Source organism: Schistocerca gregaria, chromosome 3 (assembly GCF_023897955.1).
Source record: "Schistocerca gregaria isolate iqSchGreg1 chromosome 3, iqSchGreg1.2, whole genome shotgun sequence".
Lineage (NCBI taxonomy): Eukaryota > Metazoa > Arthropoda > Insecta > Orthoptera > Acrididae > Schistocerca > Schistocerca gregaria.
The window spans coordinates 358149766-358165259 of record NC_064922.1 but is presented as its reverse complement, the minus strand read 5'-3'; the positions used below and the strand labels follow the sequence as shown (position 1 = coordinate 358165259).

General features: G+C 44.3%; 1 protein-coding gene across 1 annotated transcript in view; it reads right to left on the bottom strand.

The window, feature by feature from the left end:
• The window catches only part of LOC126354038 (F-box/LRR-repeat protein 16), a 766827-nt gene that overhangs the window by 359023 nt on the left and 392310 nt on the right, over positions 1-15494 (bottom strand). The window contains exon 3 of the mRNA XM_050003382.1: positions 5289-5580. Coding sequence (XP_049859339.1) covers positions 5289-5580 — 292 coding nt within the window. The remainder of the gene's footprint in view (positions 1-5288; positions 5581-15494) is intronic.

Here is a 15494-nt window from a genome sequence, read left to right as displayed (position 1 = left end):
CATGGTCTTTCACGGATGTACTTCTAACAAAAAAACAATTCTGGTAGCTGGAGTCCAAAGTTCTTATTAATCATACCTTTTGCATTTTTGTGGGGATATTTCTATAACAACTTTCATCCCCGAACAAATATTTCGTTATGTCTAATCGAAAAATAAAACACCAGTTTCCATAAATTTAACTTTAAAATTTTTTACTGTGACGAAATGTTTTCTTAAAATTTTTTATCCGCAATCGCGCTCTATTAGGGGCTGAATTTCTAGAAATACTGAAACACATATTTTTTTAAATTCCTAACCGAGAAGCCAGATACTAATTGTCATAGGTATATCTTTAAAAATCCTTTACTAGTTCTTTAGTAATTACTTATTTTCAAACAAACGTTCACCCGCTATTTATCCCCTTTGTGGTTAACTTTCCAAAAATTCTGAAACATGTATGTTCTATTTTCTGGGTGACAAACCAAATACCAGTTTTTCTCTTAGTAGTTTTAGCTTCAAAATTCCCTTAATAGCGACATACTTCCCTAAAACCTCTCATCCTGTAATTCACCCCCTTAAGAGTGTAATTTGGGACAGTTACTTCCTAAACGATGCCTTCAGTATAAGATCCACACCTTCTCCAAACTTCAAGTTTCTATTCTTAGCGGTTTGGGCTGACCCCATTTCACCCACTTAGTGGTTGAATTTACAAAAACAGTGGCACACATATTTCTTTGCCTCTAGACGAGAAGCCAAACACCAGTTTTCAAGTTTTTAAAAATGCTTGTGCAATGAAATATTTCCGTAAAACGTTTCATCCCACAGGGTTGAATTTCTAAAAATAGTGAAATATATTTTTTTTATTTTTAACTGAGAAACCAAAATTAAAATTTCATATATTGAGATTTAAAGTGCTTTCATAATACATTTTCACGAAAAATTTTATATCCTATTTCACCCTATTAGGGTTGGAATTTCGAAAAATACCCTTTTAAACGACGCCTACAGTAGAAAACGCATACATTCTCCAAATTTCAGGTTTATTCCTTAGGTGTTTGGCCTGGGCGATGGTGAGTTGGTCAGTCAGGACATTGTCCTTTCTAGAGAGACAAGGTGTGTCTAAATGTGAAGCAAAGATGCGTTTAAAGTTATTCACTATTCTCTTTTCCTGCACGGATTTTAATTTAAAGTAGGGCGTGTTCAAGAGAGTAGAAAACATTAAGCTTATTTTCACATGCTTGGGCTCCATAATGGAAGATCTTGTTTCCAACGTTTATGTATCACAGATTTTCTTAAACAGTGCCCAAGAAGATTTGCAACAGCTTTCGATTTCTTTACCGAATTTTAAGTCATCCTTTATTTCCTGTAATGTATTTTGCTCCTCTGGTGGGTTTTAGGAAGCTGGTGTGTGCAACTTCCACTGACCAATCGGCAACAAATACTTGATTATAGGATCTTCGTTTATTTACCACTTGATTATTTCCCATCCTTTTCATCTCATTTATTACATAGAAGAGATCCAGTACAGTGTAATCCAGAAAATGTACACAGTATTTGTAGAGAAGATGTTATTGTGGCGGAGTCTAGAGTCCTATTCGTGGGTTTTGAGTCCATATCGATTAAACACAACAGTACTCAGTCATAAATGCACCGCTAGGATTCTATTAGGTCGGTATGATTGACACGAAAATGTAACTTAGTTCCTCTAGGAACTACAGTGTGTATCTTTGGGGAGGAAAAATAGCGACATCCTCACGGAATTCCGTTAGATAACAGTTAAGAGTACTGATATTAGAGCAAAGCTACGTAACAATACGCCTATCCTCTTAGCCGAGTTCGCTAACCAATGCCTGTGCGGTTGCGCTTGACTTGACGGTACCCGGTTCGGATCCTAGTGGTGGAAGACATTCCCTCACCCCATGCGGTAATGGAGTCGCTGTTTCTTTTCATCCAATCTACTTTTTCTTACCTTGATGTAAGCTGCTTTCAGCGCATCAGAAAAGTTTCATTCAATAGCGCTTACCGGGATGTACTGGAGGCAGGCGCTCTTCGTTAATTACTAGGCAGAACCGAAGCAGTTAATGTGCTACAAATAGCCGATTCAGCTTGAGAAGGGGGGAACCGACACGCTCTCGGCATGGAGATCCGATAGCCTTAGGCATCAAACAATATTTTAATAACTTATATTACAATCTAAGCAGCTTAGAGAAATTAATGAATTTCTTAGGGAAGGTGTTTATTAATTTAATGTCACTATTACTCAGTTATATCCAAACATTCTAGTTGATAGAAACATGTGGGGATCGCGCTATCGACCGATCTCGCACGTACATATACGAGATAGAACGAACATCAACCTGAGGTCACAAGGACTGTAGGGTTTTGGAGACGCCATCTAATTGAGCGTAGTAATCAGGATGGACAACACAAAATGGTTTTATCATGTGACTTAATCGCAGCTGGTATAAGATCTCGAAGTACTTTAACTACTTAATGTTAAAACATTATTTATACGATATTGTGGAATGTAGTCGTAGAACTTTGAATATCCCAAGTACACGTGTACAGGGTGTGGTGCGGAATAAACAGAGATCTGTAGACAGTGAACATCATTTGTACGCTAGCTTGCCCGTATTCCAATTAAATCTATGTATTCTTGTATTTTCTAATATAGCCAGGTTACAGAGCCATGAAGCAAAGCCGTACGGTGATTGGCAATACTATATTATGAATTTCACTTGTCTTCATTTCAATATACCGTAATATAACACCAACTAGATCATAACCAGTTTCGGTTGACTAGCAACTCTCCTCAGATCATGCTTACACTATAATTAGTACCGTGTTAACCACAAAAACATCACTACTAACGTTGCTTGTCAGTATCCAAGGACTTCATAAGCATATTAAGAGGTTTCTTCCTCTAGCTTTCATACTTTGTCATTTTTTTAAATATACAGTTATAAGTTAGTAAGTCCCACCCACCACCTTTACACATTACAATAATATAAATTCTTCTACGGAATAGGAGTTGTCAGGTAGAAACTTATTAGTTTGTTTCAAATTTTAGTTTGCTGTCTATAAGACATTTTATATCGCTGGGTACGCGACCAAACTTTCTGGTTGCAGCGTTGTTAACCCCTTTTTACGCTAAAGACATCCTTAATGTGGAGTAATGAATACCATTTTTGCTTCTGGTTTTGTAATTATGTATATTATTGTTTTTTTTTCGAACTGCAGTGGATTATTAACAACAAACTTCATGAGGGAATAAATATACTGTGAAGCAAGGTAGTCAGAATACCCAATTCCTTAAACAAATATCTACAAGATGATCGTGGGTAAGCACCACATATTATCCGTACAGCGCGGCTTTACCAAAATTATTTCTTAAAGATAGCTTGTCCAGAATATTATTACATATGACATTATGGAATGCAAATATGTAAGATACGTCAATTTACTGATTTATCCCTCCTCAATATCTCAAGATTTGCTATTATTTTAAGTCTAAGTATGATTGAATTAAGCTGTTTTAGGACTTCCGATATTCGCTTTTTCCAGTTTAATTTCTCATCAACAAAGGTCACCAAAATTTTTGAAGTTTCACCGTATTTATTATTTACTCAACATGTGTTGCACTTATCAATGGTCTAATGCAACTACATGTATATAACTGCATATCTTCTGTCTTCTTCAAATGAGAGTGAGGCCATCTGCAGAAAACTGGTCAACGATACATATAAGAACATTGTTTGCCATTTCTTCTGTTGCTGTATGTGTGCTTAGAATGATTAAAATTCTAGTGCAGCGGCAAGAACAACTAATTTTGTCTGTTGTATATTAGATGGAAGATGGATAACGTACATGAGAAACAATAAGGGACCTGAGAGTAAGCCTTGAGGAACTGCAAAACGTGATTTCTCCCTAGGTACAAGAATTTTCCCCCGATTAAATCGATTGTTATTACATTATGCTGTGGTCAAGACCACTAAATTTATAATTATTAATTCAGAGAGTACGGTTTGGTAGTTGTGGTACACTGATAAATTATGTAGTAAGTGGTAGGATTATTGGTAGTACTGTTAACATTTGCAGAAAAGAAACATAAATGAATGTGTAGGAGAGAGACTGAGAGCCGCCAATTTCTCTTTGTTTTGTTGTTGCTTTGATTTCTTGCAAATAATTAGAGTTGTACATCATACAGTGTTAGTCCAATGTGTGTTTTACATCCTTATGGAATACAAGTTGTATTTTATAAGTAATAAAGATTAGTTGATTGCTTAACTTTTCCTCTTTCATTAACCAAAGCAACTACTTTTGATGCAAGTACAGTTTATACGTCCGAAAAAAGTATTTATAATCAATTATTGTTGTTATTTTATACTAAATAGAACGTTAGAACGTTTTTTCGTCATGATCAAAGGCAAGAGTTTCCTGTTGTTACTGACAAATTCAGTAGTTGTTTATTAATGAAAGGAACATGTCTTATAAAAGTTCGACGAAGTATTGAAGTGATGAGTGACATATTTTGCCTTGAAGTTCTTTATTTTACTTTTTTGTTGAAGAAAATGCGTTTCTATCGTTATATAATAAACCTGAGCTTTTGATTTATTTTTACTACGACATTCCTGTATTTCATTTTATAAATCCACAATTTAAAAACACTTTAGTTAAATACTGACTTCAGTTTTGCTATCAATACTGCTTATATTTAAGTAAGAGGCAGGAAGATAAGTAGAACAAAAATGTTCTGTAGGTTATACAGCCCCTTCACTGTCCTCACACAGTTTCTAGACGATTCACCATTTCCGGTTTTTAAGGAAAACGTAGAGAAAGCGATAGTTATGAGGTAACGCATGATACATGTGCAACACACTTAACATACAGGTAGTGCGGGTATGGCCTTAACTGAGGAACGCCACCAGGAAAACTGCTGTAATATACACTTACTTCGGGTAGTTTAATAACCCTGCGTCTTACAAAGTGGTAAGACATGTAGTGGCTTCACTAGAGCGTGTCTGATGGTAAGTTTTCAACAGGGATTACTGCTGCGTTGTTAGCTTCCCAAATACGGTATTAGATTTCTTAGAGTAGAAAGAAAATCGCCAATATAGAGGACTAAGCGCCATGTACCATGCACTGTAAGTGGTTCGTGAACTGTGTATCTGTATGTCGATTGCGAGAGAACCTGAAAAACTTCGACGGGTAACTTTACAACAGATTGGTGCGTTATAAGGCCTGCGAAGATGGCGTCTTGATGGCAGGTGAGAGAGCAACGTGTGAAGTGTATTGGAGTGAGCACTCACCGATGTTGACGATGCCGTGGTTGGTGAGCTCCCAGCAGCTGTGCAGGCGCAGGATGGAGAGCGAGCCGCTCTGCTTGGGCGAGAAGTAGCCAAGCGCGGCGTCGGTGACGTGGTAGGCCTGCAGCGAGAACTCGTACAGCGAGGGCAGCAGCTGCGCCACGGCGCCCACCGCCTCGTCGGCCACGTTGATGCAGTCGGAGAGCGTCAGCGAGACGATGCGCGGCGTCAGGCACGCCCACAGGCCCGCCTCCGTCACCTCGTTGCAGCCCGCCAGCTCCAGCTCGAACAGCGCCTGCACCGCAGACAAGGAACACACTGTAGGCTCAGCAAACAGACAGGCCTATCAACAAGCTCAGATCAGCGTATGAGGCCCTTCGAAACGTTGTTTATTGGGTGGATAAGGACGACGGAATATTTTACATATTTTCACTTGCTGTTGTCTCACTAGGGGAATGCATGTAACGTTACACTACTGGCCATAAAATTGCTACACCACGAAGATGACGTGCTACAGACACGAAATTTAACCGACAGGAAGAAGATGCTGTGATATGCAAATGATTAGCTTTCCAGAGTATTCACACAAGGTTGGCGCCGGTGTCGACACGTACAACATGCTGACATGAGGAAAGTTTCCAACCGATTTCTCACACACAAACACCAGTTGACGGCGTTGCCTGGAGAAACGTTGTTGTGATGCCTCGTGTAAGGAGGAGAAATGCATACCATCACGTTTCCTACTTTAATGAGGGTCGGATTGTAGCCTATCGCGATTGCGGTTTATCGTATCGCAACATTGCTGCTCGCGTTGGTCGAGATCCAATGGCTGTTAGCAGAATATGGACGCGGTGGGTTCAGGAGGGTAATACGGAACGCCGTGCTGGATCCCAGCGACCTCGTATCACTAGCAGTCGAGATGACAGGCATCTTATCCGCATGGCTGTAACGGATCGTGCACCCACGTCTCGGTACCTGAGTCAACAGATGGGGACGTTAGCAAGACAACAACCATCTGGACAGACAGTTCGACGACGTTTGCAGCAGCATGGACTATCAGCTCGGAGACCCTTGACGGTGCTTCACAGACACGAGTGCCTGCTATGGTCTACTCAACGACGAACATGGGTTCACGAATGGCAAAACGTCATTTTATTCTGATGACTCCAGGTTCTGTTTACAGCATCATGAGGGTCGCATCCGTGTTTGGCGACATCGCGGTTAACGCACATTCGAAGCGTGTATTCGTCATTGCCATACTGGCGTATCACCCGGCTTGATGGTATGGGGTGGCATTGGTTACACGTCTCGGTCACCTCTCGTTCGCATTGACGGCACTCTGAACAGTGGACGTTACATTTCAGATGTATTACTATCCGTGGCTCTACCCTTCATTCGATCCCTGCAATACCCTACATTTCAGCAGGATAATGTACGACCGCATGTTTCATGTCCTGTACGGGCCTTTGTTACAGAAAACGTTCTACTGCTGCCCTGGCCATCACATTCTCCAGATCTCTCACCAATTGAAAACGTGTGGTCAATGGTGGCCGAGCAACTGGCTCGTCACAATGCGGCAGTCACTACTCTTGAGGAACTGTGGTATCGTGTTGAAGCTGCATGGGCAACTGTACCTGTACACATCATCCAAGCTCTGTTTGACTCAAAGCCCAGGCGTTATTTCGGCCAGAGGTGGTTGTTCTGGGTAGAAAACTGTTTATTTAACGGAACGGAGCAGTAAGAATATTTTGTTAAGTGCGACGGGTGTTCAATAAGTAATGTAACACACTTTTTTCTCGACCAATTTTGATTAAAAAATTTGGAATTTGTTGTAGCACATCATGGAATATTCCGTCTTCTGTCCCCTTAATTTCACGAAGGTTCGATAGGTTGCGTCGCTACACGTAGCCGTTAAAATGGCGTCTATAACGGAGGTGCGTTCTAATCAGAGAGCTGTCACTGAGTTTCTTTTACCGGAAAACAGGAGCGTCGCAGATCTTCATAGGCACTTGCAGAATATATATGGAGACCTGAAAGTGAACAAAAACAGGGCGAGTCGTTGGGTGAGGCGTCTGCCATCATCGCAACAAGGTCGCGCTAGCCTGTCCGATCTCCCACGTGCCGACCGCCCGCACGCTGCTGTGGCTCCTGCAGTACGGGAACGTGCGGACACTCTCATGGTGTTCGACGGATCACAAACAAACACCTCGCTGTACAGCTGTATGTCTCTGTTGATCCTGCTGACACACTCGTCCTCCAGTTCCGATGCTCAAAGGTGTCTGCCCGCCTGGTTCCTTGCCGCGCTACAGAAGACGATCAGCAGCAACGAAGAACGCTCTGTGTGGAAATGCATGCTAGATACGAGGCAAATTTTGACAATTTTTTGGCGAACACCGTCGCAGGTGATGAAAAATAGGTTCATCACTTCTACACCGGAAACAAAACAGCAATTCATTGAGAGGCTCCCCACCATCTGTTTAGCCCAATGAAGGACGCACTCCGCAGGAAACAGTACGTCGATCATGGGAAGGTTACTTATGTAACAAGATATTGGCTCCGACGTCGGCGGCTCGTAGAATGGTACCGTGCGGGCGCACAGGCCAACCGAATAAGCTAGCGTAAGGCCGTCGCATTGAATGGAGATTATATTGAACAATAGCGTATTGTAATCAAAAGAGTGGGGAATAATATGGTGCACTGGATTCACGAATAATATCAACCTGCTTTCAGAAAATAAATGTCTTGCAGTTCGTACTGAACGCCCCTCGTAGATAACGGTACATCTTGCAGAAAACTTTTTTTTAAAGATTTTAGACTTCTTACAATGATTTCCCAATACATTTATTCCTTAATGATTGTGATTGCTGATAATAAAATCCTCTCTTAAGGGACGTTGTCTCTTCGAAGGTACCTTCAGTGTCAAGCAGAAGGGTTTACCTGCTCCGATGAAGTCGAAAGCTGTGGCGGTGGTTGTGTAGCTACTAGCAGTGGACTGGTCTTTACAAAGAAGCCAGACGAAGGGTGCCCCACAACATAAGGGCAGGGAGCGACCATCATGATGTTGTAAACAGAACCTGGATTCATCCGAAAAAATGACGTTTTGCCATTCATGCACCCAGGTTCGTCGTTGAGTAGACCATAGCAGGCGCTCGTAAATGTGATGCACCGTCAAGGGTAATCGCAGCAATGGTCTCCGAGCTGATAGTCCCTGCTGCTGCAAACGTCGTCGAACTGTTCGTGCAGATGGTTGTTGTCTTGCTAACGTCCCCATCTGTTGACTCAGGGATCGAGACGTGGCTGCACGATCCGTTACAGCCATGCGGATAAGATGCCTGTCATCTCGACTGCTAGTGATACGAGGCAGTCGGGATCCAGCACGGCGTTCCGTATTACCCTCCTGAACCCATCGATTCCATATTCTGCTAACAGTCATTGGATTTCGACCAACGCGAGCAGCAATGTCTCGATACGATAAACCGCAATCGCAATAGGCTGCAATCCGACCTTCATCAAAGTCGGATACGCATTTCTCCTCCTTACACGAGGCATCACAACAACGTTTCTCCAGGCAACGCCGTCGACTGGTGTTTGTGTATGAGAAATCGGTTGGAAACTTTCCTCGTGTCAGCAAGTTTTAGATGTCGCCACCGGCGCCAACCTTGTGTGAGTGCTGTGAAAAGCTAATCATTTGCACATCACAGCATCTTTTTCCTGTCGGTTAAATTTCGCGTTAGAGTGTCATGTACACTGGTTTTAGCAATGAGAATCTACTGTTCTAGCTGGCGTGTGCTTGCGAGTGGATTCATCACATCAAATTGGAGAACAGGAACTCTGGCGGTTTTGTTTGTGCGAGTTCTATGATGGTTGCGTTGCCTGATTCTGAAACTTGTCGTCACCTATAGCGTCACAGGAAGACGAGAAAATATGCGTCGGGAAGGGAGGCCTTTTTTCAGGATACCGTCTCTACAGACTTAATCTACCTGAGAAGCATTACGCCTACTTCCAGACACAATAAACGAAAACTGATGACGGTAAATTTTTTAAGCAAAGACTTCTTTTACTGTACACAACACGTCGGTTGTAAGTACTATATGAATCCGTATTACCAATAAGGAAGCTGGCACCGGTGGCCGAGGGGTTCTAGGCGCTTCAGTCCAGAACTACGCGGCTGCTACGGCCGCAGGTTCGAATCCTGCGTCGGGCATGGATGCGTGTGATGTCCTTACGTTAGTTAGTTTTAAGTAGTTCTAAGTTTAGGGGACTTGATGACCTCAAATATTAAGTCCCATAGTGCTTAGAGCCATTTGAACCATTTTTGAACCAATAAGGAAACAATATTGCATTTGCTCTTTCGCTAACTTATATTCTCCACAAAGGAGTAGCATTTGTAGCTTTTCTTCGTTGATGTATATTGTACTCACACAAACGTTTAATTGGAGAATGTTGAATGAATGACCTATGTTCATTTTCAAGGGGTATCAATTTCTTTACTGCCAACTTAGCAAGTGGATGAGTTATGTTATCTCTGGTGACTGCACTGTATGCTAGAACAAGTGAGTTAAAGTCAGTTTTGTGTTAAGTTTTTAATACCGTCACGTTTATGTGTATGGTAAATTGTAATACGACTTTGAAAAAGCCTTCAAGAGAGGAAGTGGATCGTTGTTGTGGTCCTCGGTCCAAAGATTGGTTTGGTGCAGCTCTCCATGTTACTCTACCCTGCGGAAGCTTTTTCATTTCCAAAAAAACTATTGCTACCTACATACTTCTGAATCTGCTTATTGTATTCATCTCATGGTCTCCCTCTACGATTTTTACCTCTCACACTTCCCTCAAGTACTAAACTGGCGATCTCTTGATAGAATGTGTCCTATCAAACTATCCCTTCTTTTAGTGAGGTTGTACCACAAAGCTCTATTCTCCCCAATTCTATTCCGTGCCTTGTCATTAGTTTTGTGATCTACCCATTTAACCTTCAGCATTCTTCTGTAGCACCACATCTCAGAAGCTTATATCCTCTTCTTGTCCAAACTGTTTATCGTCCATGTTTCAGTTACATACGTGACTACGCTCCTACAAATGCTTAACACTTAAATCTATATTCGATGTTAACAAATTTCTTTTCTGTGGAGGTGTTTTCTTGCCGTCGCCATTCGACACTTTGTATCCTCTCTACTTCAGCCACCATGAGTTCTTTTGTTGTCCGAATAGCAGAACTCATCTATTACTTTAAAAGTCTCGATTCCTAGTTTAATTCCCCCAGCTTCATCTGGTTTAATTCGACTACATTCCATTTTTCTTGTTTTGCTTTTGTTGATGTTCATCTTCTTTGTCCATTCCATTCAACTGCCGTTCCAAGTCCTTTGCTGTCTCTGACAGAATTACAGTATTATCGGCAAACCTCAAACTTTTTCTTCTCACTGGACTTTCATTCCTACTCCGAATTTTTCTTTGATTTGGTTTCCTGCTCGTTCAATGAACAGATTGAATAACATCTGGGATAGACTACAACGCTGTCACACGCCCTTCTCTACCATGTAACGTTAGGTGTCTGTTGGCAAGCTAATCGGCCGCCTAGAACTGGTACAAGAAGAGCTCAAAATGTTGTACGGCTGAATGTTAGCGGGCCCAGGTCTCTGGACGAGCCGCTGCAGTTCCAGCTTCCCGTTAGGCGGCCGGTACGAGCGAGTCCAGATGTAAATACTAGAAGCGTCGTCGGAAATGAGGAAAATCCCGCTGGAAATTTGGACGGCTGTTATTCCCATGACCTTTGTGCATGAGATGGTCCGGTAAATGGCGGAGTGTCAGAGAATTTTAAAGATGGCTAAGTTACAGCTCTTTGATAGTCGACAATAGTTCACAGTCAAAAATTAGTGCAAATCTGAATAAACCTGCGATCTCAGAAAAATGAGGCACATCCAATGACAGAACAATATTTCAATACCTTTACAACAACATAAGCTAGTATTTTACAGTAAACAAACATTTTTATAATGAACCTCTGAACCAATAATTTCCAAGAACTCCTGAAGATAGACGATGACTGTCGATATTGTATCACAGACACAGTCCCTTCGACTGTTTAGAGATGCCACTAAACCCGCCCATGCACACAGCGCCTATTAGACGGAGGGGGTCCGACAGCCTATTAGTTCCCGTCATTCCACCAGGATGGAGGTATAGGGCTCATGTTGTCTGTAGTTCAATCATGCCTAGACGGTCAAAACCGCGGTTCGATCGCGTCCGCATTGTTACTTTGTGCCAGGGAGGGCTCTCAACAAGAGAAGTGTCCAGGTGTTTCGGAGTTGTTCGGACATGGAGGAATACAGAAAGACAGGAACTGCCAATGACATGCCTCACTCAGGCCGCCCAAGGGCTACTACTGCAGTGGATGACCGTTACCTACATTTATGGCTCGGAGGAACCCTGGCAGCAACGCCACCATGTTGAATAATGCTTTTTGTGTGGACACAGGGCGTCGTGTTACGACTCAAACTGTGCGCAATAGGCTGCGTGATGCGCAGCTTCACTCCCGACGTCCATGGCGAGGTCCATCTTTGCTACCACAACACCAAGCAGCGCGGTACAGATGGGCCCGAAACATGCCGCATGGACCGCTCAGAACTGGCATCACGTTCTCTTCACCGACGAGTGTCGCATATGCCTTGAACCAGACAATCGTGGGAGACGTGTTTGGATGCAACTCGGTCTGGCTGAACGCCTTAGACACACAGTCCAGCGAGTGCAGCAAGGTACAGGTTCCCTGCTGTTTTGGGGTGGCATTATGTGGGGCCGACGTACGCCGCTGGTGGTCACGGAAGGCGCCTTTACGGCTGTACGATACGTCAGTGCCATCCTCCTACCGAAAGTGCAATCATATCGGCAGCATATTGGCGAGGCATTCGTCTTCATGGACGACAATTCGCGCCCCCATCGTCCTCATCTTCTGAATGACCTTCTTCAGGATAACGACATCGCTCGACTAGAGTCGCCAGAGTGTTCTCCAGACATGAACCCTATCGAACATGCCTGGGGTAGATTGAAAAGGGCTATTTATGGACAAAGCGACCCACCAATCACTTTGAGGGATCTACGCCGAATCACCGTTGAGGAGTGGGACAATCTGGACTAACATTGTCTTGATGAACTTGGGATAGTATGTCACGACGAATACAGGCACGCAACAGTGCAAGAGCAGGCGCTACTGGATATTAGGGATACCGGTGTGTACAGCAATCTGGACTACCACCTCTGAAGGTCTCGCTGTATGGTGGTACAACAATCATTGCGTGTGAGACCCGAGTTTCTCCTGGCGTATACAACTTTCAAATAACTTCCGGTAATTCAGCCAGGTAACACTGCCAATATTTAGGAGGGAGAACACCCCGCCATTTTCAAGGCAAACTGCAACGGACAGGCGGCGTACATGCAAATTTAAAACCTCGGTTCTCGGACTGGAGCAAGAAAGACAACACACTGAACACTAGTGCCACCAAAGATGACCAAAGTCAGAGCTATCGATAGTGAGACTATCAATTAGCAGGTGAGGTAGCATTCACTCTGTCCCTCTGTTTTTTGACAAGGGAGAGAGCCGGATTCCAAACAGAGTTGAAACGGAAACCTCCATCCCTGTTAACGAGGTTGCTCACTAATTTAATCTCAACTACCTCCCTAATAACACTGTCCCAATAGCTGGACGTGCATGTCAATATCTCTGTGTTATTATACACTCCTGGAAATGGAAAACAGAACACATTGACACCGGTGATTAAGACCCACCATACTTGCTCCGGACACTGCGAGAGGGCTGTACAAGCAATGATCACACGCACGGCACAGCGGACACACCAGGAACCGCGGTGTTGGCCGTCGAATGGCGCTAGCTGCTCAGCATTTGTGCACCGCCGCCGTCAGTGTCAGCCAGTTTGCCGTGGCATACGGAGCTCCATCGCAGTCTTTAACACTGGTAGCATGCCGCGACAGCGTGGACGTGAACCGTATGTGCAGTTGACGGACTTAGAGCGAGGGCGTATAGTGGGCATGCGGGAGGCCTGGTGGACGTACCGCCGAATTGCTCAAGGCGTGGGGCGTGAGGTCTCCACAGTACATCGATGTTGTCGCCAGTGGTCGGCGGAAGGTGCACGTGCCCGTCGACCTGGGACCGGACCGCAGCGACGCACGGATGCACGCCAAGACCGTAGGATCCTACGCAGTGCCGTAGGGGACCGCACCGCCACTTCCCAGCAAATTAGGGACACTGTTGCTCCTGGGGTATCGGCGAGGACCATTCGCAACCGTCTCCATGAAGCTGGGCTACGGTCCCGCACACCGTTAGGCCGTCTTCCGCTCACGCCCCAACATCGTGAAGCCCGCTTCCAGTGGTGTCGCGACAGGCGTGAATGGAGGGACGAATGGAGACGTGTCGTCTTCAGCGATGAGAGTCGCTTCTCCCTTGGTGCCACTGATGGTCGTATGCGTGTTTGGCGCCGTGCAGGTGAGCGCCACAATCAAGACTGCATACGACCGAGGCACACAGGGCCAACACCCGGCATCATGGTGTGGGGAGCGATCTCCTACACTGGCCGTACACCTCTGGTGATCGTCGAGGGGACACTGAATAGTGCACGGTACATCCAAACCGTCATCTTACCCATCGTTCTACCATTCCTAGACCGGCAAGGGGACTTGCTGTTCCAACAGGACAATGCACGTCCGCATGTATCCCGTGCCACCCAACGTACTCTAGAAGGTGTAAGTCAACTACCCTGGCCAGCAAGATCTCCGGATCTGTCCCCCATTGAGCATGTTTGGGACTGGATGAAGCGTCGTCTCACGCGGTCTGCACGTCCAGCACGAACGCTGGTCCAACTGAGGCGCCAGGTGGAAATGGCATGGCAAGCCGTTCCACAGGACTACATCCAGCATCTCTACGATCGTCTCCATGGGAGAATAGCTGCCTGCATTGGTTCGAAAGGTGGATATACACTGTACTAGTGCCGACATTGTGCATGCTCTGTTGCCTGTGTCTATGTGCCTGTGGTTCTGTCAGTGTGATCATGTGATGTATCTGACCCCAGGAATGTGTCAATAAAGTTTCCCCTTCCTGGGACAATGAATTCACGGTGTTCTTATTTCAATTTCCAGGAGTGTATAAGATGGGGTGACCAGTATCCAAGCAATGTTCGGCAATAGCAGATCTACTTGGCCGCTGTAATCGTGAGTGCCGTTTATGCTCAGTACATCCACGGTGCTGATAGTTTGACCAATATATGCTATGCTGCAGCTTCAAGGAATACGATATACACCCGCCTTAATCAGTCCAAGATCATCCTCTAATTTTTGATGGAGGTCGGAAAACACATTTCACATCGTATTTCCGTAAAATAGGACCGATCTTGTTGGAAGTGTTTCCCACGTAAGGCAAAAAGGCAGTAGACTTAGGTGTTGACTCAGAATTATCATCAATCACCTGATGTACAGTTGGTCGATAGCGCAATTCAATCTATCACTATAAGCATTTTGACGAAATGTAACTTCAAGATGGGACAGCTTAGCTGGAAAAGCCTCAGCATCAGAAGCGACATGTGCCCTGTATAGCAAGGTACGAAGTACCCCTTCACGCTGAGCCAGATGGTGACAACTATTAGCCTGTAAGTCCAAGTCGGTGTGAGTACATTTCCTGTAGACTGCATGACCCAATGATCCATCATCCTTCCTCTTAACCAACACGTCAAGAAAGGGAAGGGAACTATCCTCTTCCACGTCCATCGTAAAACGAATGTTCGCGTGGATCGAGTTCAGATGTTCTAGAAATTCAAATTCTCCCTACCATGAGACCAAACAACGAAGGTTGCTGTCGCTGAAAGTGTTACCTGGCTGAATCCCCGGAAGGTGTTTGAAAAATGCAACTTGTGGTTTTTATGACAAATAAAAAGGGCGGAAATGATGTTTGTGTTGATCTCTGTTGCAATTTTCCGTACTGGTTCCAGAACTCTAGGAACCGAGGTGACGCAAAAGTTTTTTTGATGTGTGTATTTATCATTCTTTCCGTAATACCTTACCATATCGAGTGAAATGCAGGAGTGACAGGGGCTTCATTCAGATAGAGTCGCACAAAACATCTGCGAAGCGGCGGCAGGTACGAACGCCGGGAGGAATAAAACAGCGTGTGAACAAAGCGCGGACCATCCATAAAACCAGCGGCGGTCCGCG